A 26578-nucleotide genomic window follows, 5' to 3' on the forward strand; every position below is an offset into this window, starting at 1 on the left:
ATCTTACCAAATCTGTTGTGTGTTTGGAGTGAGCACTTTAAGCTGTATAACACTAGGATATTGGGCCCAAATTTGCCCAGGAGTTGCTCCGTTTCTTTTGGAGCAACTTGATTTTTCTGGATTATCTTAAAAATCCCCATTCTGCACATTTAATTTGTGCCAGTGTAAGTGAGTTAGTTAGGATTTTTTTTTAAGTTTAGTTTTTTTTCCCAAAAGGGGGCGTTTCCAGCCACCTTTGCCTGTTTTGGCCATTTAAGCCAGTTTGGACAGCTAATAGTTGCTCCAAACTAACTTAGGCCAGTGTATGTGGCTACTTGTGGCTGCACAGAAAACCCTTGGAGAGTTAAGAAATCAACGCAGGTAGCCAGAGATGGGGGAGGGGGCGAGGACCTTGCAAAGCACTAAACACCGTCACAACAACATTCAAGAAGCATAAAAACCATCTATAATAAATAAATAAATAAATAATAAAACTTAAGTCCAGCTTCATAACTCGGCCCGGGAAGTCAGAGGTCCTGTCAGTGTGAGAGGCCACTCTATTGGGGATAGATGGGACGCCCAGGTGGGAGAGCGCACGCAGGTAACTGGCCACACACAGCAGTCTGGGCTCACAGAACACAGAGGCTGCAGGAGTCAACTCCGAGGGACTGGTGGACTTCTCCTTTGAGGGACTGCTGACTCTTTGCGCCCTCCCCCCGATCAAAACACTCCTCCTCTCTCCTCCCCACAAATCAAAACTCTCCTAACAAAGCACAACCATCAATAAATAAAAAAATAAAACTCGAGTCCTACCTCGGCCCGGGAAGTCAGCGGGCCGGCCGGGTATAGGTGCGGGACTCTCCATGACATGCAGCAGTCCAGTGCACACCGTGAGGCCACTCAGCCTGGGATAGGGGCGGGACATTGGGTCCCACGCTGCAGAGGAGTTACTGCGCGTGCGCGAAACCTCCAGCGCACATGTGTTGAGCTGCTGGTATTCGAGTGCAGGGCCATAGCTCCGCCCCCTAATTGAATTGCTGTGCTAAGCACAAGAACAGTCGACAGAGCGGGGAGAATACGGGGATATCTTTTCGGCGCCGTTTTAAGCGTAGGAAGTCGGTGCACCTCACGTGAGTGCGCCGAAAAAAACCGGAGGGCCAAATTTGGGCTGTGTGTGTTGGTACAATGTTAAAGCATATTTCAAGTACAATTAGTGTAATAGTTATAAATATGCCTAATGAGAACATGGATATTGTTTGGCAAAGGCTCGAGTTGCTTCTATAATTGAGTCAACAAATGGATTGCTGACAGTGTAAAAGGCTGTACTGTACAGTACAAAAAATGGCAGTGGAAAAGGATGTAGTCAGATTAAGTTGTAGAGATTTAGTCCAAGATCATATTACATGAAGTGTAGAAAGATTAGTATTCCAATATAACTGGATTATTTTATCTACCAATCCCTGTTACAATTTATACAAGCCACATGTCTGGCAGTTTAAAAAAAAGCAAAAGAACACTAATGAATAAAAACCAGAAAAGTTGCATTAAAATGTTTCAAAAAAAAATAAGCATGCTTCCATTGTCACTGTACCAGCCATAGTAGTGAAAGAATGGCTACATATCCTAGATAATTAGATCAGAAAAGACAATGCCACAACCATGTGACACTGATCTGCATCTCCATCCTAAGATCAACTGCAACTTCAGAGCATCTTGATGTATTATTTGAAACTATGTACAAATTCAACTTTCCTAAAGAAATAATTGGAGGAAGAAGCACAGTTTAATTGCTGAATTGCCTACATTCAATAAAAAGTATTGGTTAAAAGACTCTCAGCCACCATTAAGACCCATTTCAAGAAAATTGTATTCAGTCAGCTGTGACGACTAATATGTAGGCACAGCTGTGGATCAGAAATTGTTGCAAACACTGAACCCATCCCATTTCCAGTTAATCTGATCTATTTAAAGAATATTTTAAGATGGATGTAGATCTGCCTTGTTTTGATGATCTGAGTGATCATTACGTTTTCCAAAAAAAATCATTAAAACTAAAAAGAGATCAAGAAACGCTAGAATAATTTTAATTCCTTACCTAAGTTGCATGATGGAGCGGTGAAATGCAGATTCCACATCCCCACTCTGCTCAACAGCCTACTAGTTTGCATGGTACAGTTCGGTTTGTGGTTGTACAGCAAAAGTTTTTTTTTATTGGTACACTATTATAAAATTTCTTCTCATGCCATTGTAGGAAGTGGCCAAGTGCTCCCGCACATGGTTGGAACACACACAATGAAATGCAGTGCTGTAATTACTTGTAAAGATTAAAGCCTACTAGTTTGCATGGTGTAGTTCAGTTTGTGGTTGCACAGCAAAAGTTTTTTTTATTATTCGTACATTTGTTCTACTTTTGCTTCATTGATATGCTATATACTTAAGTGACATTCATCAAAATAAACAATATAAAACATTAAAGTTTGTAAGGGCACAATGTGAAAACTGTTGTTAATTGACAAATTTGGCAATCTCACTCAGGTGACAAGGATGATGACTGCAAGAAAAAAATACATTTGTACAGTTGCACTGGGGGTGCTCATCCAAGATTAGGGTTAAAGCAAATTGATGAGGAAGAGCAGAAGATTTCTAGCCCATGACTTGGCTTGCAAGTGCTGAAGCTTGTTTCTAGAAATTTGGGCATGGCTATTTTTGAGCACAGTTGGTCCAAGGAACAATCCTTGTGCCTAAATGGCGAGGCCCATGGCACACTGAAGGCAGCTTGCAGGATTTAAGATTGAGCCAACGCCAGCAGCAGCCCTAAGGTAAGTAATGCAGGTGGGTTACTGGAAAGGGAGGGAAGAAATCGGTGGTCGGATCTTGCTCCTCCCAACTCCACATTCAAGTATGTATATTTTAAAATTCTACTTTGCTGGTGGCAGCTTAACAGGTGGTCCCTTTAAGGATGCCCGCTGCCCGAGAGCAAAACAATTATGCAGCCAAGGCCTCAAATGGGCAACCACTTTGCATGTGGAACTAAAGTGCCTAACACCAGTTTCCTTCGTGCCATATTTGAAGCTAAGGAGGCCATCAAGTGTGGCTGAATTCCTAGGTCTGAGTCCAAGTGAAAGTGGTTATCTCTATCACGGGCATTGCTTTATAAACTACTCAAAATATATATATTTTTAAATTAGTACAGGTACAACATCTGAAATTCGGAATCCTCGGGACTGAATCCGTGTCGGGTTTTGCCGGATTTTGGATAAGAAAATCAGTCTAAAATCCAGAATCCTCAGGTCTGAATTTGTGCCGTTTTTTGGGTTTTGCCAGATTTCGGACTTCGCAATTGACGCTCCTCGCCGCACGCTGATTTTCGTCGCTCCTCCCTGCCGGCCGATTCTCGCCACTCCTCCGCCCGCCAATTCTCACTGCCCCTCCGTCCTCAGCACTACAGTTTTTACCTGTTTCCTTGTCCCTCGCTGCCATCTTGACCACCTCAAAAGTGTCCGGTTTTCGGAATTTTGGATTCGGGACATTGTACCTATACTATAGAAAGTGCACCTTAAATAGTGCATTGATGTCTACAGTCTTGTGCAAGATGTAGATACATAAAAAACCTGCACTGTAATGAATGCACATTGCCATACAGTCCTGCAGTGCAATGAACTGCACAAATGTTCAATAACCAAACATTAAGCTTCTAAAACAGTAAATATTTGTACTAAAAAAAATTACACTTGTGCATACTGCAGATCAAATTTTTTTTTCTATTACAAATTCTAAGTCTGGAATTTCTTGTGGCCGCAACCCAAAAATACGCCGATGTCAAGTTACTTTCAAAATTCCTGCAAATCTCATAATACACCCAAAAGTAATATTGGGTGCAAATAAGCATAAACAATTGAGGTCCAAAGAAAGCGGCATACATTTCTTTAAGTTTAAACTTCCAAGTTTCAACTCATAACCATCATTCGTGCCCATTGGGCACAGCATGTTTAACAACCTGCAATTGGTGAAGGTTGCACAAATATGCAACATATTCCAACTATATCTATTTTTATAATGAAAACTGCCTTTGTAAGTTATACCCCCACCAGTCACGTTGCAGTAGCACCTTTGTTTAGTGTCTCGGAGATCCTCAGTCTTACAGATAATCTCCTATGCTCTGACTAACTCCACAAATTGTTGCAAGTTTTGCTATTTAAATGTAAAAGTAATCATATCAAATCAATTATATAAAAATTAAGACAGAATACATAACTTCATCGATGTGCCCTGGCCCGGTTATCTCCCACCCTCTAACCCTGCTTCACCTGAAGACTACTTTTAGCCTTGACTCCCCCAGTTCAATATTAGCATTAGTTCATTTTTTTTTTTAAATACTGAATTTTGAAGCCCACATTAGAAATTGCGGTCAAGGATTGTTAAAAAAGGGAGAATAGAGTCTAAGTGGGGCATCTTTCAAGACTGGACACATTGGTAGCAAGGGCCATTGTCTTGTGTATTGAATTGTGTGCAGTGCTAGGTGTACAACTGGTGATTTCGAAGGCCAAATATGAAGTAAAATTTGGTGGACTTAAAAGATGATGTGCAGTGAGAAGATCAATTAATTAAAAATTCAACTCTGTCTGCAGTCCTGTGTTTTCCAGTGTGCAGAGAGTTATATGTAAGAAGTGAACCTAGTCAATTTATTGTGATGGCAGACATGCTCAGAAAGGCAGCAAATCTCTCCTGACAATGCAGAGAGACCATGGCAGAACTTGTCTGTCCAAGGAAGAGGTGAGTCTTAAGCAATATTAATATCACACAATTCAATTTGTACTGCAGCCCACCAGCAGAGTGGAGAGGACTGGTAAGGAATCAGGCCACTGCTAATGCTGCAGCAACCCTCTGATAAGAAGGTCCACAGGTCTAGTGGTGGGAGTCTGGAGTCGTGAACACCAGCAATTGAGGGGATCCTTTAATGTACAGGCAAGTTACTTATCTCCTTTGTTGCAGGTGATCCTTGAGGCTGCATTGAGAGTGTAACCCACAATGGCGCTGGCTACCTCAGGGCAAACGAATGTAGGGGCAGGGATCCTAATCAGGCATTAAGCCCGTTAATTCAAGGGCCCAATACCTGCCTCGGGGTGGCTAAAGAATGCCTCTTGTTTGCCCATGCCCAGTATGGCATGCTTCCTTCCTGCCTGCCATTTTGGGGCCTTGGGTGCCTGAAAAATGAGTGCTGCTTGATGCAATTTCTAGGCCTCATCTTTTTAGGTTCTACCAATCTGTTAGGGCTGGGAAGGGAATTAATTATAAGGCAACTCTGGAAATATAGCTTTCAAACAGACAGCATTTTAGATTATGCAGGAAATCATTTCTCAAATACACTGAGTAGAAGACATGTACACTTTAAAAAGTGGTGGAAAACATACCTTGGATTCAGCAACAGGAACAGCAGCAGTAGGATTTTTGAGTAAAATTATTTTATTTCTGTTGGTATTGGATTACTACCACAGTTCCAAATTGTCACCAATCAAGCATATTTGTGTTTCCATTGTGTAAAAAATTAGTTTGTTGTACCTTGAGTAATACTGGCCCGGAATTTGCGGTTGGGATGACGGTGAACTTGCAGCGTTAGTCATCATTTTGCCTTTGAAACTGACCACAACTTCCAGAAGTTGCAGCAGTCATTGACAGCTCCTAAACAGGCTGTGCTGTGCTCTGCTCCCTCAGAGCCAGCAACCTGTATAATCAGCCAAATCATTGAAACTGATAACTTTGGCTCTTCTGCAGTAAATACGCTGTTAAATTCCCCATTAAAAGTTAGACTCAAAGGGATTAGGTGTAACTGGGGTTTTTAAACAGTGTATTGACTGCTAAGCTTCTACAAGTATATAAAAAAAGAGTAGCAAAGGTAAACACTGGACCTTTAGAGACTGAGGCAGGAGAAATTATTATGGGGAAGAAGAAAATGGCAGAAAGGTTAAATATTTTGTATCTGTCTTCATAGTAGAAGATGCAAAAAGCATACCTAAAATGATGGGGCTCTAAGGGTCTAATGAGGGTGAGGAACTTAATGTAATTAATATAAGTAGAGAAAAAGTATGAGAGAAACTAAAGGGACTAAAAGCCGACAAATCCCCTAGCCTACATCCTAGGGTTCTAAAAGAGGTGGCTGCAAAGGTAGTGGATGCATTGGTTTTGATCTTTCAAAATTCCCTAGATTCTAAAATGGTCCCAGCAGATTGGAAGGTAGCAAATGTAACTAGATTGCTTCCTGGGGTGAGAGGGCTGTCTTATGATAAGAAATTGTGCAGAATGGGCCTATAATCTCTGGAGTTTAGAAGAATAAGAGGTGATCTCATTGAAACAGACAAGTTTCTGAAGGGGATTGACAGGGTAGATCATGAGAGGTTGTTTCCCCTGACTGGAGTGTCTGGAACTAGGGGGCACAGTCTCAGGATAAGGGGTAGGCCATTTAAGACAGATAAGGAGGAATTTCTTCAGAGGGTTGTGAATCTTTGGAATTCTCTGCCCCACAGGGCTGTGGATGCTGAGTCTCTAAATATATTGAAGGCTGAGATAGAGATTTTTGGAATCATGGGGAATCAAGGGATATGGAGATCAGGCGGGAAAGTGGAGTTGAGGTCGATGATCAGTCATGATCTTATTGAATGGCGGAGCAGGCTCAAGGAGCCATGTAGTCTACTCCTGCTCCTATTTCTTATGTTCTTATGTTAAACAAATATTACCAAAGTCCCGGAAAACAAATTTTAATTTTGTGCAGTGTGAAATTTATCCATTTTAATTATTTTTTTACACTTGCCCATCTTTATTTCAGCTTTGCCTTTCCCATGTGAGAACCCCAAACTTTCTTTTGCTCTCGAACTATTTTAAAAAGTTAAAATTTTAAGAACTTACTCACTTCCTTGTTCGCTGGCTGAGAATTCAGCCTGTTGACATCACAGCACCAACAAGGGGATCCCCACTACAGTCCATTGAATTGAATCAAAGGTTGGAAAACTGGAAGTTCTTGCCACAGGGATTGAGAGATCCTTGTGCGGAGCATACTTCAGGGCCAGTAGCGAACGCCTTCGCCTCGCTGCTGACCGTAAATTCCAGGCCATTAAATTTGTATGCTTACCTATACTTGGGACTGGGAAATAAAATCAAATGTTTATGGTGCCAGTTGCACACAAATAAAAGTAATCCCACTGGTGACTAGTTAACCAGTTGGCATTGCTGGATTTTAATGAGCCTAATATCAGTTTTGAAGGAGTAAAGCAAATGGAAGTGCCATGATTACCCATACTGGTGTTTTGAGTGAGATTCATTGTAGATGGCATGGGATGCAGCACTTCGGAGTTCTAATATGCGGTCCCAGCAATGGTATAGTGCAGGTTTGTGCTCATGATTCCCACAGTGCAAGTTCACAAGCGGAGGCAAACCACAGAGAGATCGCAGAGTGCATGAGAGAAACCAGAGAAAGATGGTCACACAAAGGGAAAGAGGAACACAAACACATGCTTGCACACACACACACACACACACCCTGGACATGTTTGCAGAACTTCTAGCAGCCAGTTACAGAGCGGCATTGTTAAAGGTGTGAGAGCAGATTGCGAGTCCACCTTCTCTTCTTTGGTAGATTGAGTGACATGGGGACCTAAAGAGGGGAAAGGGATGAAAATAACTTTTGGGGATAGAAGAGAAAAATTAATTAATTAGTCACCAAGGTTTCTAGTACAGAAATGGTACACACTTGTTTAAATCCAGTCTGTATAAGAGTGGATAGATTAAAGCACAAACGGGTGTATTAAGTACTATGGAACCAAGGCAGGTAGATGGAGTCAAGGTACAGATCAGCCATGATCTAATTGAATGGTGGAACAGGCTCAAGAGGCTAAATGGCCTACTCCTATTTCTAAGCTGTGACAAAATTGGGTAGACAGCGAAATTCAGCTCTGAAGTTAATGGCGAGATATCATGGGGGCTTCTCGCTCCCCCACCCCCATCCAATTCACACCGAGTTAACAACTGGGGATTTAATCTGAAGTTAAAAAGTTACAGAATGGAATAAAGTTAACACTCGTACATCATATCAAGTCAAGAAAACAGCTTATCCAAAAATGCACCTAATTTTCCATTGTAAAATCATCTATGTGTTGCTCAATATACAGTAGTTTGTTTCTCCACCCCAGCCCCCCCTCAGTGTTAACGGCTATGGATTTCACTGCCTAAAACCCCAACTCTTGAGAATAAATTTAAATAAAAATGTGTAGCAACTTTTTTAAAATCAGTGATTAGCCAGGTAGAGATTCCAAGTATCCTAAAAGCTACAATGAAATCTCAGATAGATCATTAATTTATCAAGACCTGTAGCATTTCTAGAGCAAAGTAAAAAGAACTACAACAAAGGCAGTAAATTAATTACATAAAATAGGTTCTTGATGCTCTGAGTTCCATTCATGATTTTGAGTTTATTATTTCATAGATTCCAGATCAAGGTTCCCTCCCTACTTATTGTTTTCTAATGCAAAGATCTCGTGGATCAATCGCAATGCTATCAGGCTTTGTACAGGAAGCAGAGAAAGGCAAGTGAAAAGCAATATTCTTACCTTTCCCTACTCCTAGATAAAAGTATTATTTTTTTAACCATTCTTTAGTCGCCACTGATCTTGGAGAAGTGCACAAACTGCATCGTTTTAGTCCCATTTTCATATAGACATTTACGGTACAGGAGGCCATTTGGCCCATCATGTCTATGCTGACCGAAAAAGAGCTATCCAGCCTCATCCCACTTTCCAGCTCTTCGTCTGTAGCCTTGTAGGTTATGGCACCAAGTGCATATCCAAGTAATGAGGGTTTCTGCCTCTACCACCCTTTCAGGCAGTGAGTTCCAGACCCCAACCACACACAGGGTGAAAAGTTTTCTCCTGAACTCCACTCTAATCCATCTACCAATTACTTTAAATCTATGCCTCTTTATTATTGATCTCAGCTGAGGGAAATACTGTGTTTAGGCCCCTCATAATTTTATACACCTCAGTTTAGTCTCCCTTCAGCCTTCTCTGTTCTAAAGAAAACAACCCTAGCCTATCTAATCTTTCCTCATGGCTAAAATTCTCTAGTCCTGAAAACATCCTCGTAAATCTCCTCTCTACCCTTTCTTGTGCGATCACATCTTTCCTGTTTAAATGATCAAAATACTGGATCCCCTTAGTTGGAGTAGTCAGCAGCTTGGTAGCTACAGCGCTACTTAACAAGGAAATCAATTTGAATAGCAACCTCAACTGACGTTTGCCAATGTTGGCTAAACCATTGCCGAGGTGATGAATTAGGGAGGGAAAGGAAACTGGATGAGGAGGGGGTCTTTGCAGCATTGCTGAAGCGAGTCGCCTGGCAAGTCAGTTCAAAGCATTAAAGCACAGATCTTGAGCTTGACTACTTCCTCCTCCTGACCTTAACATAAGAACGTAAGAAATAGGAACAAGAGTAGGTCATACGGCCCCTCGAGGCTGCTCTGCCATTCAACAAGATCATGGACTCAGCTCCACTTCCCTGCCCGCTCCCCATAACCTCTTATCCCCTTATCGTTTAAGAAACTGTCTATTTCTGTCTTAAATTTATTCAATGTCCCAGCTTCCACAGCTCTCTGAGGCAGCAAATTCCACAGATTTACAACCCTCAGAAGAAATTCCTCCTCATCTCTGTTTTAAATGGGCAGCCCCTTATTCTAAGATCATGCCCTCTAGTTCTAGTCTCCCCATCAGTGGAAACATCGGGCCCAAGTTTCCACATGATTTGCGCCTGATTTTTTAGGAGCAACTGGTGGAGAACGGACTATCTTAGAAATCGCAATTCTCCACATTTTTTATTCTGCAGTTCTAGTCAGGTAGAACAGTTCTACTTTGGAACATAATTTTTTCTTCAAAAGGGGGCGTGTCCGGCCACTGACGCCTGATTTGAAAGTTTCCACAGTGAAAACGTACTCCAAACTAAAGTAGAATGGAGCAAGTGAAGATTTTTGTAGAACTGAAAAAACCTGTTCTACACATTAAAAAATCAGGTGCAGGTTACAAATTAGGCGTCCAAAACGAGGTGGGGGGGGGGGGAGGGAAGTCATTAAATTCTATAATAAATCCTTATTTATACTTATACAAATAAATCCAACCTAAATAAACATTTCTAAGCAAAGAAAAGATTAAATAAACCATCTTCCTACCTGTGTGAAAGTGCTTCAGGCAGGCCTTTCGGGACCGAAGGCTGAACGGGCCGGCCCGAGACTTCGGGCAGGGCCCGTTGGGTTGGGTCGGATCGGGGAGGTTTGGTTCGGGTCGGGGGGGGGGGGGGGGGGGGAAGAGAGAGAGAGAGGGGGAGAGAGAGAGAGGGGGTGGGAAGGGAGAGAGGGAGGGGGGGGGAGGGAGAGAGGGAGGGGGGGGGAGGGAGAGAGGGAGGGGGGGGGGGAGGGAGAGAGAGAGGGAGGGGGGGGGGAGGTCAGGTCGGATCTAGTCCGGGAGCGGGAGTCGGGTCCAGTGGGGGGTCGGGTTGGGGGACGGAAGCGCGGGTCGGGTTGGGTCCAGTCAGGGGGGCGGGGAGCGGGAACAGGAGCGCGAGTTGGGGAGGCGGGGAGCGGGAACAGCAGCGCGGGTCGGGTCCAGTCGGGGAGCGGGAACAGGAGCGCGGGTCGGGTCAGGTCCAGTCCAGTCGGGGGGGGGAGCGGGAACAGGAGCGCGGGTCGGGTCCAGGCGGGGAGCGGGAACAGGAGCGCGGGTCGGGTCGGGTCCAGTCGGGGAGCAGGAACAGGAGTGCGGGTCGGGTCGGGGAGGGGGAGCGGGTGTCGGGTCTGGTCCGGAGGCAAAGGGGAGGGGGAGCGGGTGTCGGATCTGGTCCGGAGGCGGGGGAGCGGGTGTTGGGTCTGGTCCAGTCGGGGGTGGGGGTGGGGAGCGGGTGTCGGGTCTGGGCCAGAGGGGGGGGGGGGGAAGCGGGTGTCGGGTCTGGTCGGTTGGGGGGGTGGGGGGGGGGGAAAAGCAGGAGCTCGCCGTGGGAGGAGCCTTATTCACGCAGCCCCAGTGAGGCCATTCAGCCAGGGCTAGGGGCTGCGTGCTTCGGGCCCCTCCCACACACAGTTCGGCGCCTGGAGCTATTGCACTTGCGTGCTCACTATAGCGCGCATGTGCAGAGGTCCCGGCACTGTTTTCAGCACAGGGGCCTGGCTCCGCCCCCCCACAGCTCGTGCTGGCTGCGCCGAGGGCCAGAGGACCTGCAGGGAGGTGGAGAATACCAAGGATTTTTTTAGGCGCACTTTGTGGCGCGAAAAACGGGCGTCCAGGTCGGGACTGCGCCGTTCTAGGCGCGTGTGGAAACTTGGGCCCATCCTCTCTGCATCTACTTTGTCAAGCCCCCTCATAATCTTATACGTTTCGATAAGATCACTTCTCATTCTTCTGAATTCCAATGAGTTGAAGCTCAACCTACTCAATCTTTCCTCATAAGTCAACCCCCTCATTCCTGGAATCAACCTAGTGAACCTTCTCTGAACTGCCTGCAAAGCAAGTATATCCTTTCGTAAATATGGAAACCAAAACTGCACGCAGTATTCCAGGTGTGGCCTCACCAATACCTTGTATAGCTCTAGCAAGACTTTCCTGCTTTTATACTCCATCCTCTTTGCAATAAAGGCCAAGATATCATTGGCCTTCCTGATCACTTTCTGTACCTGCATACTATCCTTTTGTGTTTCGTGCACAAGTACCCCTATCTCTGCTTTAAATTTATTCAATAACCCAGCTTCCATAGCTCTCTGAGGCAGCAAATTCCACAGATTTACAACCGTCAGAAGAAATTCCTCCTCATCTCAGCTTTAAATGGGTGGCCCCATATTCTACGATTATACCCCCTAGTTCTAGTCCTTACCAGGGATGTAAATACTAATTATATTTGCAAATATCCATCAGCTCTGGTCAACCGTATCCATTCTTGAAAACCAAAATCTTATTTTTGTTTTTCTCCCTGTTGCTCTCTTTCTCTCTCACACCACAATGTTTTGCAACAACTGATAGGTGAGACTAGAACTAGGGGGCATAATCTTAGAATAAGGGGCCACCCATTTAAAACTGAGATGAGGAGGAATTTCTTCTAAGGGTTGTAAATCTGTGGAATTCGTTGTCTCAAGCGAGCTGTGGAAGCTGGGTCATTGAATAAATTTAAGACAGACATAAATAGTTTCTTAACCGCTAAAGGGGTTCTGGGGAGCGGGCAGGGAAGTGGACCCGAGTCCATGATCAGATCAGCCATGATCGGATTGAATGGCGGAGCAGGTTCGAGGGGCCGTATGGCTTACTCCTGCTTCTATTTCTTATGTTCTTATGTAAAGAGGTGCGCTGATTGTGAAAATCCTATTAAACCAAATTGTTGCAAACATTTGTAACTTGTACCCACTCAATGACAGCAAAATTAAAAGTGCATCATTTTTCATGCAACACTTCAATGGGTCTTGCTTGCTGCACTCTGTCCACTGATTAAGAAAATTAAGGATTAGAACTTACAATAAACTCAACCCTGACTTCCATTTTATGAATTCAGCTCAGCCAGAATTACTGCATTGATTTTTGTACTGTTCTTGATTTTGTTCTAGTTTGCATGCAGTTCATTAGGTACTGTACTGGTACACAGAAGTGCTGTTCAGTCTTCTCTTTGTCTGGCAGTGTTGACGTTTGTTAACGTTTCACTTTAACTGGATTCAGCAGATTCCTTCGTGACCTAAATTCTTGAGCCGAAGTGGAGTAAGAGAATGTTTAGCAGGCACTAGCTGAAACCTGTTTTGCTGTGGGAAAGAGATTTAAAAGAAAAACAAAATCTTATGTTTGTAAATAATCTTGGCAATGTAATGTTTAATATTTTTAATATCATTGGACTAAAACGAATTCATACAGCATTTTCATATTACACCTTTCAATTATGACACTTTTAGCTAAGTTAACCACTACAGCCAACTATCCTGAGAGATAGCAGCCATCCCTAACCATGTAACATATTTTATAATATTTTCCGGTTCCAGATAAAACTCGAGCTGCATTTCCCCACAATGTTTTCAACTGGAATCAACAATGCAGATCAAAATCTAGCATATCTTATCTGGTTTTGACCGAGAACTAAGCAACTACGTTTTTCTTCAATTAATTCTAGTCAACACTGCATAATACATTGAGCTACACTAGGGTAAAGGTTAAGCAGAACTGACCCACTTGTTTGTGGAGATGGTAAATTATGTATTAGAATTTTCAGCATCATATGCTTGGGATTAGTATATGAAACTCATTGCAAGTTTATGGATGAAGTGATGAGAGTCAACAAATAGTGCAGTTTTGAAAAGGTTGAGGAATGTACAAGTGTTTAAGTACAGAAGTCAAGTAGGTGAATCAGACCTGTTCGGAACATGTAATGATAAAACTGCATGTGAATTTTTTAAGTCTGTATAGTTTTCTATTATACTGCTTTCCCCCCCATTTCTAGTTACTATGATTTTTTTTCCTCCCACAGCATTAAACTAGGAAATAGAACAATCACATCTGCGCCTGAGCGGAGGGAACGTCCACCATATCTCGGGCGAACAAGATCCTCAGGATACTGAAGTCCAAGGGGCTGGCTCCAGACCTTCCAGAGGATTTGTACCATTTGATCGAGGGTACTTCCACCTTCTCCTCCTCCTACTCCTCCTCCTACCCCACCTCCCTTCTCTCCTCCCCCCTCCCCCCACCCCCCCCAGCCCTGGCCGAATGGGCTCCCTCATCGGCGGCCTGCTGCATTCCCTAAGTTAGGACTTCTATTTTTAGTGTGTTAGTTACAGATTGATTTTGGTGCTTTAGGGACAGGGTTCCCTCTATTTTTTATTTGTTAATTAATTGCTTATTTTTGTGCTTTATTTGGTGCTTGGTGGTGCTTTAAATGTGGTTACGTGCCAATTCCTTAACAGTAAGTAAGGTCTTTCTGTGCAGAGAAAAGTGGACACATACGCTACCCTAAGTTAGTTTAGTACAACTTTTTTCTGGCCAAATTGGCATAAATAGTGTAAGGGGCTGGGAACGACCCCTTTTGGAAAAAAAACTGACCTAACAAAAAACCTAACTAACTCACTTACACTAGCGCAAATTAAATGGCCATACTTGCAACTAAAAAGATACACCAGAAAAATCAAGTTACACCAAAAAAAATGGTACAACTCATGGAGGAATTTGGGCCCATTTGGGGAAACATGCTAGATGCAGGAAGAATGTTCCCAATGTTGGGGAAGTCCAGAACCAGGGGTCACAGTCTAAGGATAAGGGGTAAGCCATTTAGGACCGCGATGAGGAGAAACTTCTTCACCCAGAGAGTGGTGAACCTGTGGAATTCTCTCCCACAGAAAGTTGTTGAGGCCAATTCACTAAATATATTCAAAAAGGTGATAGATGTAGTCCTTACTACTAGGGGGATCAAGGGGTATGGCGAGAAAGCAGGAATGGGGTACTGAAGTTGCATGTTCAGCCATGAACTCATTGAATGGCGGTGCAGGCTAGAATGGCCAAATGGCCTACTCCTGCGCCTATTTTCTATGTTTCTATGAATTGTTTGTTTTATTTTTCTGCTTGGTAAAGTTAGAGTAACTGGACTTGGCTAGTCATGCAATTTTCCAGCTGTGTTTCGAATACTCTTTTTGTAGCCTGACATCAGTAGTGGGTAAAATGATGGAATCAATTATTAAGGATGTCATAGCAGCGCATTTGGAAAGAGGTGACATGATAGGTCCAAGTCAGCATGGATTTGTGAAAGGGAAATCATGCTGGACAAATCTTCTGGAATTTTTTGAGGCTGTTTCCAGTAGAGTGGACAAAGGAGAACCAGTTGATGTGGTATATTTGGACTTTCAGAAGGCTTTCGACAAGGTCCCACACAAGAGATTAATGTGGTAAGTTAAAGCACATGGGATTGGGGGTAGTGTGCTGACATGGATTGAGAACTGGTTGTCAGACAGGAAGCAAAGAGTAGGAGTAAATGAGTACTTTTCAGAATGGCAGGCAGTGACTAGTGGGGTACCGCAAGGTTCTGTGCTGGGGCCCCAGCTGTTTACATTGTACATTAATGATTTGGACGAGGGGATTAAATGTAGTATCTCCAAATTTGCGGATGACACTAGGTTGGGTGGCAGTGTAAGCAGCGAGGAGGATGTTATGAGGCTGCAGAGTGACTTGGACAGAGGTTAGGTGAGTGGGCAAATGCATGGCAGATGAAGTATAATGTGGATAAATGTGAGGTTATCCACTTTGGTGGTAAAAACAGAGAGACAGACTATTATCTGAATGGTGACAGATTAGGAAAAGGGGAAGTGCAACGAGACCTGGGTGTCATGGTACATCAGTCATTGAAGGTTGGCATGCAGGTACAGCAGGCGGTTAAGAAAGCAAATGGCATGTTGGCCTTCATAGCGAGGGGATTTGAGTACAGGGGCAGGGAGGTGTTGCTACAGTTGTACAGTGCCTTGGTGAGGCCACACCTGGAGTATTGTGTACAGTTTTGGTCTCCTAACCTGAGGAAGGACACTCTTGCTATTGAGGGAGTGCAGCGAAGGTTCACCAGACTGATTCCCGGGATAGCGGGACTGACATATCAAGAAAGACTGGATCAACTGGGCTTGTATTCACTGGAGTTCAGAAGAATGAGAGGGGATCTCATAGAAACGTTTAAAATTCTGATGGGTTTAGACAGGTTAGATGCAGGAAGAATGTTCACGATGTTGGGGAAGTCCAGAACCAGGGGTCACAGTCTAGGGATAAGGGGTGGGCCATTTAGGTCCGAGATGAGGAAAAACTTCTTCACCCAGAGAGTGGTGAACCTGTGGAATTCTCTACCACAGAAAGTTGTTGAGGCCAATTCACTAAATATATTCAAAAAGGAGTTAGATGTGGTCCTTGCTACTAGGGGAATCGGTGGCTATGGCGAGAAAGCAGGAATGGGGTACTGAGGTTGCATGTTCAGCCATGAACTCATTGAATGGCGGTGCTGGCTCGAAGGGCCGAATGGCCTACTCCTGCACCTATTTTCTATGTTTCTATGTAATTGTGAGGAAAACAATCCCTCTGGTCTCCAGTGCCATAACACACTATGGTTGTGCAACTGTTAGCTGACAAGTGTTGTAAAAGCATCCCAAATATGCAGAAGGACAACTATCATTTTTTTTCCTTCACCCTAGTGAGGACAGTTGAACTCATACCCACTGCATGATGCCTAGCTATCACCAATACTCTATTTAAATCTCATCTGCGAGATTTGTCTTCCAATTCAAACTTGGAACTTTTTTTTAATGAGTCTTCCGGTCTTGCTCTATGCTCCACGTATTTTCTCTATCAGAGTACAGAATCGAATAAAATATGTGGACAATAAATTTTAAGATTTTGAGAGATCTGCAAAATCACCATTAACAACAGCAACAGAGATCACAGAGTGAACCTCGTGGTTGTGGAAAAAGACGACAAAGTATCTGCTGGGATTTGTGGGACAGACCAGAATCTTCCAATAATCCAGTGTATGCTACAACACTGATATACAAGACATACAAATTGCAGTGTTCCAGGAAATAATACTGTATGCGAGCATACTGCAGGCAGAACAGATGATACTTAAAAGCTTACTGCTGATGTTTTGAACTTTGAGATGCAAAATTTGAGATACAGCTGCAAGTTCCTGGCATTATTACATAGAATATACGGCACAGAAACAGGACATTCAGTCCAACCAGTCCATGGTGGCGTTTATGCTTCACTTAAGCATCCACCCAGCCTTCCCCCTCTAACTAGCAGCATAACCCTCAATTCCTTTCTCCCTCATATGCTTATCTAGCTTCCCCTTAAATTCATCAATACTATTCGCTTCCCTATGGTAGCAAGTTCCACATTCCCACCACTCTCTGGGTAAAGAAGTTTCTTCTGAAATCCCTATTTGATTTCTTGGTGACCATCTTGTATTGATGGTCTCTAATGTTGCTCTTCCCCACAAGTGCAAACACTCTGTCAAGTCTATCAAAGCCTTTCATAATTTTAAAGACCTTTATTAGGTCACTCCTCAGCTTCCCCAGGCTGTTCATTCTTTCCCGATAGGTATAATCTCGCAGTTCTGGTATCATCCTTGTAAATCTTTATTGTATCCTTTCCAGTGATTCTATGTCCTTTTTATGTTATGGTGACCAGAACTGTACACAGTAGTCCAAGTGTGGTCTTACCAAGAATATTATGAAAATGAAAAAAATTAGAAATTTGTAATTGAAGTGAGCATAATACTATTACAGACAGAAGAGTTATGGATAGACAGGTTTTCAGTTTGAAGACACACCAGTTGTCAGCCCATTTTCCAATTATATTTAAGTCTGGTCAGAAAACAAATTAATCACTCTTCATAGCACGGTATTATCAGCAAAAACAAAAAATAACCCCAATAATATCCACCAGTTCATTGGGCAAGTGAAGGAATGGGAGTTGGGGGCGGGGGGGGGGAAGCAAACACACATTAGATATTGCGATAAGACCATTATTTGTGGTTCTGCCTTCTAACAAACCTGCTGACAAGGGTGCTGCTGTTGTTATTTGGCGAACCGACCTCGCAGAAGACATCTCCTCCTACCTCCCCCTGGACCATGACCCCACGACTCAACATCAAGCCATAATTTCCCCAGACAGTCACTGACCTCAGCTCCTCTGGAAATCTTCCCTCCACAGCCACAAACCTCATAGTTCCCCAACCCCGCACAACCCGCTTCTACCTCCTTCCCAAGATCCACAAATTCGACTGCCCCGGTAGACCCATCATTTCAACCTGTTCTTGCCCCACAGAACTCATTTTTTCCTATCTCGACTATTTTTTCTCCCCTTGTCCATTCTCTTCCCACCTACATCCGAGACTTCTACGGCACCCTCCGTCACTTTAACAGTTTCCAGGCTCCCAACCGTCTCCTTTTCACCATGGATGTCCAATCCCGTGACACACTCATCCTCCACCAGGATGGCCTGAGAACGCTCCGCTTCTTCCTCGAGCAGAGGCCCAACCAGTCCCCATCCACACCCTCACCCTCACCCTCACCGCTGAACTTGATCTCACATTGAACAACTTCTCCTTTAACTCCACTCACTTCCTCCAAATTAAAGATGCTGCTATGGGAACCTGCATGGGTCCCCTCCCTCACCTCTTTTTCCAGTACTTTGATGACTATCGGTGCCATTTCCTGCTCTCACCCTGAATTTGAAAATTTAATTCATTTTGCATCCAATTTCCACCCTTCCCTCACCTTCACATGATCCATTTCTTACCTTCCTCGACTTCTCCGTCTTCATCTCTGGTGATAGGCTTTCGACCAGTATCCACTATAAGCACACTAACTCCCACAACTACCTGGACTACACTTACTCCCAATCCCACATCCTGCAAGGACTCCATTCCATTCTCCCAGTTTCCGTCGCATTGCTCTGATGACACTTCCTTTCACACTAGTGCTTCTGATATGTCTTCCTTCTTCCTCAGAGGATTCCCCTCCGCTGTGGTTAACATGGCCCTCAACTGTGTCTGTTCTATTACTCGTACCTGTGCTCTCACCCCTTCTCCTCCCTCTCTGAACCATGACAGGGTTCCCCTTGTCTTCATCTTTCACCTCACCAACCTCCACGTTCAACAGATCATCCTCTGCCATTTCTGCCACCTCCAGCGTGATCCCATCACCAATCACATCTTCCCCTCCCCTCAGCATTCTGAATGGACTGCTCCCACCACGACACCCTGGTCCATCCCGCAGTCACCCCCAGTACCCCCTACCCTTCCCTTTCTGTGCAAGCGCAGGAGATGCAATACCTGCCCTTTTCCCTCCCCACTATCCAGGGCCCCAAATACTCCTTCCAGGTGAAAAACCAATTTACTTGTACTATTTTCAATTTAGTATACTGTACTCGCTGCTCACAATGTAGTCTCCACTACACTGGGGAGACCAAGTGTAGATTGCGGAGCACCCCCGTTCAGTACGCAAGTGTGACCCGGAGCTTCCGGTTGCCTGTCACTTTAATTCTCCACCCCATTCCTACTCTGACCTCTCCGTCCTCGGTCTCCTACACTGTTCCAACAAATGTCAAGGAACAGCACCTCATCTTTTGTTTAGGCACTTTACAGCCTTCTGGACTCGATATAGAGTTCCACAATTTCAGAGCATAACTGCTACCAATCTTTGGCTCCCTCTCTCACCCCTCCCCCCTCCCCCCAGAGCCTGTTTGTTTATTTTTTCTCCTTGTCTCTAATGGCAGCTGGTCATTATCCCGCCATTCACACCATATCTTGACAAATGCTTTTCTAACTCCTGGCATTACCATCATAATTTGGCCCATCATCCCTTTTTCTCTAATCTCTCCTGTCTTCCACCCTATCATAGACCTTCCCTTTTATTCTTTCTTCCCCTCCCCCTTTCAGTCCTTGTTAAGAATCTGTTCTTTCTGAACACTCTCCCATCTGAAGTGTTAACTCTGCTTTCTCGACCCGCTGAGATTTCCAGCATTTTTTGTTTTTATTCCAGATTCCAGCATCCACAGTATTTTGCTTTTGAACAATTTTATGTTTCCTATTTGCCAACTCAGATACAACCCAAGAATAGATTTGCAATGAGGCGAGAACAACATATCTATTGAGTGCTCTGGAAGCATAAACAGTTCCTAAATTTGCTTTGAGCAATGAAAGTCATTACATTTTTGGCCCATGAAATGAATATTGTGTTGCCCCATTTGTTCTGCAGCCAAACTGCAAGTGAGTTAACACATTGTTGCAGTTAAAATATTGCAGCAGCTTCTCATTTACTAAAGTTGCTCTGATCTTCAAGCATAGTTATCACTGGGCTGTGGTTATAAGAGTCCGACTCTAATCTCTTCCTGTAGAAAGGTACAATATTTGTCACTTTCTACTTAGATGGAACAGTAATTGACAGACAGAAGAATACACAGGCAAGTTTAAGCACATCTTTCCTCAGAAGGGGTTTTTAGAACCTGTATTTCAATGCCATCTGGGCAGTAGTTTTCCAGGATCAAGCTTTTGAAGGACATTTAGCTTTCAGGTGTCTCTGCTGCTTCCCTCCCTGTTCCCCACCAAGCCAAAACTTCCCCAGGATTTCCCATCCTATTCCTGAACCTGCATGTTTCTCTATGTCCTGTCCCTTCACATCCTCTCTGCACTTGTCCAAGAGACCCTCCTCATGCTCACATTCACACTGAACTGCCAGTCTATCCAACTTCCCTTCCTGGCCCTCATGCTAGCCGACATTGTCAATGGTTGCCTCTCCTCAGATATTGTTCCACTTTCAAAATTGATTTTATCACCACTCTTTCGCCCGTTTCCCCACCCCCCTCATTAAAAACAAAAGTACCCTGAACCCGTTTGCAAACCAACTCCAACCTTCCTTTCCTCTTGAAAATTGACACTTCCAAAATCTATTCCCATCTTTCCTGCAACTCCACATTTGACTCTCTCCCAATCAGGTTTCCATCCCTGCCACAGCATTGAAATAGCCTTAGAAGTCACAAATGCTATCTAATGTGGCAATGGCCATGGTACAATATTCTCTGTGCTCCTGAACCTTTCTGTAGCCTTTGATATGGTCAGCCCTACCATCCTCCTCCAATGCCTTTCATCGGTTAGCTAGCTCAATGGGATTGATTTTGCTTGGTTCCAATCTTACTCATGTGATCATAGCCAGCGCATCGCCAGCAATGGCTTCTCTTCCATCCTTACGGTTACCTCCCAAGGATCTTGGTCAGTCAATGATCTGTCCTTGGCTCCTTCCTGTTTCTCATCTACATGCTGCTCCATGGTGACATCTTTTACCGACATGAGTCAACCTCTACATGTATGTGGATGACCCAGCTCTACCTCGACCCTTCGACTGCATGAGTGTTGTCAGCCTGCTTGTCCGACATCCAGTCATCGATGAGCCCCAATTTCCTCCAGTTAAACAGTGGGAAGACCAAAGCCAGAATCTTAAGCGCTTACCACAATCTCCATAACCTTGCCACTGATTCGATACTCCTTGCCCAGCCACACTCTGGCTGAACCATACTGTTCGCATTCTTGGTGTCCTGATCAATACCTAGCTGAGCTTCCAACTTCATATCCTCTCCATCACAAAAGATTGCCTACTTCCACCTCCGTAACATCACCCACCACCATCCCTGCCTCATCACTGACACACTCATCCATGCCTTTGTCTTCCACTATCCCAATACTCTCTAGACTGGCCTACCATTCTTCACGCACTATTCAGTCCACCTGCTGTCGATATCCTATCCCACACCAAGTCCCATTCACCTATCACCCCTATTCCTGCAAACTCCTTTAGCCTTCCATTCCTTTAATTCTGAGCATAACTATGCCATTGGTGACCATGTCCTCAGCTGTGTAGGCCCTAGAAATTTCCCTGACCTTTAAGACTCTCTTCAAAGCCCTTGGTGTCCATTTGGCCAATTATGCCTCTGAAGCCCCTTGGAATGTTTGTTTCATTATTAAAAGGCATGTTGTTGTAGTAGTGCCTGATCGCTATTTGGCTGAGTAGCTAACCTTTAAAGTGTTCAATGTCTCCATTTAATTATGAGAGAAAGAGCAAGAGAGAGAGAGAAGTAGATTGGTTACAATTAGAGAAATGGGGGAATAAAAAAAATCAGTGGATTAGAAAAGAAATAAAATGCAAAATGGGAAAGTAAACAGATATAGAAAATGGGATGAATGTAACTCCAAATATTTTAACAAGATAATTAGAATTAATGTTGCTGGGAAGTTTCAAAACAAATAGAATGAGAAATAAATGTGGAAACAATGAAAAATTGCAAAACAATAAATAAATAAACAGGGATATAAATTGTACCGGAACTCAGTGTTTAAGTTAATTAGAAAATTGGGGGTGGGGGAGAATACATAAACAAGACTTCGGTGGGGTAAGTTTTTTGACTGAAATTTCATTTACAAATGCTCAATGCACCCTTCCTAAAACAGCACGTTAACATCCATACTTGAACTTCAACGATAGGAAAATATATCCCCAAGTCTTGAAGTATACAATATATCTGCCTCTTTGCCACCACATTAGAATTTATTCTATCTGCAGTATATTTAAATGTTTACACAATTTTTTTTAATGGCCTAACAGGCTGTGAAGCCAATGAGTATTGAGTAAAAATTTAATTTAAACTTGATCTACAAAAGCACAAAAGATCAGGGATAAGTCCAGGTTGCTGAAGTACTCAAAACCACTTTCAGAGCCAAGACAGAATAAATGCCAGAACCTGTACTATTCAAAAGGAAGGTATACGTTACTCTTAATTTGAAGTCAATTCATTTGATTTATTCGATAATTTGGATTTGTTGCACTTATAAAATTACTGCCATTTTAATTATGTTGAATAATTTGAACAACAGGATTAATCCATTTTTCACCTCCCTGCAAAAAATTACTTTGAATTATATAGAATGAGTTAATAATCTGATTAAAATCAATCTGACACTTCTCCAATCATTCAATATTTATCCTTACTGCATTCATTTTTTCTTCAAACCTCAACAACAATAGATGCAAATAACTTTCCATAATTGTTTCAGGCCAGTGTCATGAAGACGACCAGCTGTGGTGATGCAAGGGTTTACTCCAATCTAAAATTCAGCAGATAATGACATTGAAAAAAAGAAAACCCTTCAGTATTTCTGGAACTTTTGCCAGAACTGCTCTTAAAAACTTAAATTATAACAATCCACAACAATTGTGTGGGATTGTAGTTATAATTACCAGTTTCTTAATACTACTTTTCTTGGGTGGGCCAAACCCAATTGTATAAATAGTCAGTACTGCAAATGGAGTCTGCAGGCTACTGCTAGATTGTCACAGATAACATTTAATAAATTCTACCCAAAACCAGAAAAGTGAACATTACCAAAAACTGATCCATAGTTATTGAAAGTCCTCCTTACCTGTAAACATCATTACAAACACTGAGATAGATAATATCCAGGACACTCTGCTGTTGGACTCATCGAAATAAGTCATAAGGTCATGAAAGAAAACACCAAATGATTTAATTATGCCATATGTGAGCACTTCTACGAAAAAGAAAGCAACGGCTATGATCCAGCCCCAGCCTCCATCTGGAGTCTTTGTGTAAACATTTGTTGCGCATCCTCTCATGTTTCCCGTGAACATTGTCATTTCCACGATTTTGGTCACTGCATTTAAAAAGAGAGCCGTTTCAGTTTTTAAACACCAAAACTAGTAATTCCACTCAAGTGCTGGTGTTGTCTTCAGAATATTAATATTGTTTTAACATTTAAAATTAAGTGCACACATGACAGTGCAGACCTTATAATAGTAATCACACTTTGCTGAAAATAAGGAGAACAGTTGAGATTATGAAGCTCGGAGTCAAATGAAAACCTAAAAATAGACCTCAATATTTGTCTCTGTCGTTCATGGAGAACACTCAATTCCCAGGTGCCACAGAGTAAAAGCAGTCGAGACCCATTGGAAAGAGTCACAGCCCCCTTTACAATGTCTCTGTTTTGAATGTCAATTTAGACCGGGCCGATTATGGGGGAGTCGTCTGGAATTCGGAAAATGTTCCGGAATCCGGAATTTTTTTTTTTTTAAACCGAATTAATCGCTGAAAAAGAATTAAAAAATAAAAACTTTAACTTACTTTTTTTTAAATTAAGGTCTTCAACGCAGGTTTTTCCCAGCTGCCGACCCCTGACAAGGAACCCCTGACCTGCAGCCGAACTCTGAACCGTCGACACCCCCAGTCCCCCACACTCCTTACCTTGCCCCCCCCCCTTATCTCAGACCCCCGCTCCTTACCTTAGCCCAGGCATTTCTGGATTCGGGACGTCGGAAAGACGTTCCGAAATCCGGAAAATACCTGAAATCCGGAACGGCCTCGGTCCCGATGTTTACGGATGTTCCACCTATATAGACAACGGTTGCAATTCTGCACCTTTTTGCTAAGGATGAATTCAACACACTGTCAAACACTTGATGGTTTCTTCAAGGTTATGAACCAAAATACTCACTGCTATTGAGCTTACAAAGGATGCTTTGTCATGTCAGGTGAGCTCAGCCCCGCACCCCCCAAAGACTGTTCTCCTTGGAACAAAGTTAGTTTAAGAGGTAACCGATAAGAGGTTTTGATAGAGTAGATAAAGAAAAATTATTCCCTCTGGGTCAATAAACTAGAAGTCATAGATTCAAAATCATTGGTAAAAGATCTGGAGGGGCGATAAGGAGACATTTTTTCACTCAAAGTGGGAAACTTTAACCCCCCCAAAAAAGGATGAGTTGGCGTCAGGTGGAAAGTTACTGTTAAAAATCTGAATCCCGACAAGAATCTGCCTCCGATCCACCTACTTTTAGTTTTAATGGAAGAAGGGGAGGGGTGTCTCAGATTTAATCACCATTTTAAATTGAACAGTGGCTGGTTGGGTTTTGCAAGCCTCATGAAACCTGCTGTATCTAGCATCACAGCCTAAACCCTCGCCCGCCCGCCGCAAATGAGGTCTCCTAGTAGCGGAGGACAGTGAAGGATAACACTTGATCTGACACTCCCAGGCACCAGCTCAGAAAATGGCACTGCGTGTACTTTAGAGAATAGTAGAGGCAGGATCTGCACGTGGTGAATCACGAGTGGGCTGTAGCCAGACCAGGGGGAAAAAGGTAGCTTGGGTGCCAGCTCCCCAGAGGGCAAATTTGCACATGGGTTCTGCTGCACAGAACTCTGATGACTTTTATTGGGTAGCCTTCAGAAGAAAGGTTATGGGCATGCACACGGAAATGCTTGCTGTAATGGCAGGCCTGCCAGACAGTCTGGTCAGTGCCAAGGAAAATGGAGGAGTCGGGCTCCAATATTGCACGGGGCTTTGTGCGGAGCTTAGAGCCCATGATTTCTAGGATGGAAGTAATGGGCAACACTGTTGGAACACTTGTGGACCCAACCATGATGCTGGATGTGATGGGTGATGTTTCAGCATCCATTATTGCACAAGCAGAAGGAACACAACATCTGAGTGCTGCACTGGAAGCTCAGACTACTCTTGTGCAATCTCAGCTTGCTGACACACAAGCTTAGACTGATGTTATCGTGACTAGGTTTGAGTGTGGAAAGGGGCTTGTGGGGTTTCACAGCAGTCCAGCAATTTGTGCTCCATCAGATGGCTAGGAATGCTGAAGTGCCGCCCTGGGCGAGGGGGAATTGGCTGCTTGGAACAAGAACCTGCTCAGGATGACAGCATTTGTACTCCCACTCCTGCCACTCTGCCTGTGCCCTTGCTGCTACAGTCAGCCAGCCCAGACTGCTGCTGCCCATGCCGATGTGGTGCAATCTACAGCCAGGCCTTCTCGACCCAGAGCTACTTAATGTCATCCTTCAAGGCCATCTGCAGTCTCCCCTCTTGAAAGTCAGCAGCCTTCTACCAGCCCTGCAGCAGCCACTGCATAGGAGCACTAGGATAGGCAAAGAAACACGAAAGACAGACACGAAAGGCATCCACAAAGCTAATTAGTTGACTTAGTTATGTGGATTTGGATTGATTAAATTATAAATTATGTTTGGAATGTTTGTTTTGTGGTGCCTCTCATTTCAGCTTTGTGACCAAGAGGACGCTGTAATGCTCTGTGACAAAGGGATGGCAATGTGGGGACGTGGTGAGCAACAGGGATCTGGGGTTTCATTCGGGGAACCGGATTCTGATAAGGTGCTCACAGACAGCCCGTCCAGAACAGAAATCTGCTGTCTGCCTCCTCCCTCTCTGGAAGTGGTCGCAGAACTAGTGGTGGCAAGGGCTGCTCGCTCATGATGGCCAAGTTATGGAGGATGCAGCAGACCACCACGAAATGGAACACCAGCACCAGCATGTGCTGGAGGGCTCCTCCTGAGCGGTCAAGGCAGTGGAACCATTGCTTTAGCACCCCAATGGTCTGCTCGATGAGGTTCCACATGGCAGCATGGCTCTCATAATTACTGACCACAAGTAGTGGGGCTGCGAATGGGAGTCATCACCCAGGTGTAGAGCGGATAGCTCTCGTCTTGAAGCAGCCACCCTCAGGTTAAGACGTGATGGCTGGAAGATGACTGGCACAGGTTGAAAGCATCTTGACTGCTGCCAGGATACCGGGCATTCACTGCACGTGGTTGCACATTAAGTGAGTGATAGCCTTTGCATGCAGTACATCTGAGGATTGATGTGCGATGCCCGGTGTGCAATCGATGGCACCCTGCTCCATGGGGAAGTCTGATATCCTGGCCAAGCCACATGTGTGCTCCTCCTTCTCCCTGCTCAGAGAAGACAATGAAGTCCATTCTCAGAGTATTCTGTGACCTCCCAGATTCAGCAAAAGATGACAGACTGGGAGATGTTAACTATGTCTCCTGCTCCAGGCCTTGGGGGCTAAGGTCTGGTTCCAGGCCGTGGCAGAGTACTGTGACCGCCTCTTTGGTGCGACGGGGCCTCCGAATGCTCCTGGCTTAAGTGCAGGTAGGTGTCCCTGGGGGTTGGGGGAGTCCTCGTCCTCCTCCCTGAGCAGTTTGTCCACTTTGCT

General features: G+C 44.0%; 2 protein-coding genes across 12 annotated transcripts in view; one reads left to right on the forward strand and one right to left on the reverse strand.

The window, feature by feature from the left end:
• The window catches only part of LOC139226742 (arylsulfatase G-like), a 244584-nt gene that overhangs the window by 52549 nt on the left and 165457 nt on the right, over positions 1–26578 (forward strand). For 4 of the 6 annotated variants that reach the window (XM_070857718.1, XM_070857717.1, XM_070857720.1 and 1 more), the window contains 3 exons: positions 2515–2798; positions 4801–4944; positions 13501–13645. The gene's annotated coding sequence lies outside the window, so the exon portion shown is untranslated. Of the gene's footprint in view, positions 1–1025; positions 1150–2514; positions 2799–4800; positions 4945–13500; positions 13646–26578 lie in introns of those variants that run through there. The other 2 variants (XM_070857722.1, XM_070857723.1) reach the window with 2 other exon arrangements.
• LOC139226740 (monocarboxylate transporter 7-like) overlaps positions 1–26578 on the reverse strand; it is a 47152-nt gene that overhangs the window by 17798 nt on the left and 2776 nt on the right. The window contains exons 1-3 of one of the 6 annotated variants that reach the window (XM_070857715.1): positions 22966–23048; positions 12624–12784; positions 7510–7624 (exon numbers count right to left, since the gene is read on the reverse strand). Coding sequence is in view for 2 of the 6 variants with exons in the window: in XM_070857711.1 (XP_070713812.1) it covers positions 22966–23200 (235 nt within the window). In the remaining 4 variants the exon portion in view is untranslated. Of the gene's footprint in view, positions 1–792; positions 923–7509; positions 7625–12506; positions 12785–22965; positions 23218–26578 lie in introns of those variants that run through there. The other 5 variants (XM_070857714.1, XM_070857716.1, XM_070857713.1 and 2 more) reach the window with 5 other exon arrangements.

This window comes from Pristiophorus japonicus, chromosome 16, assembly GCF_044704955.1.
Source record: "Pristiophorus japonicus isolate sPriJap1 chromosome 16, sPriJap1.hap1, whole genome shotgun sequence".
Lineage (NCBI taxonomy): Eukaryota > Metazoa > Chordata > Chondrichthyes > Pristiophoridae > Pristiophorus > Pristiophorus japonicus.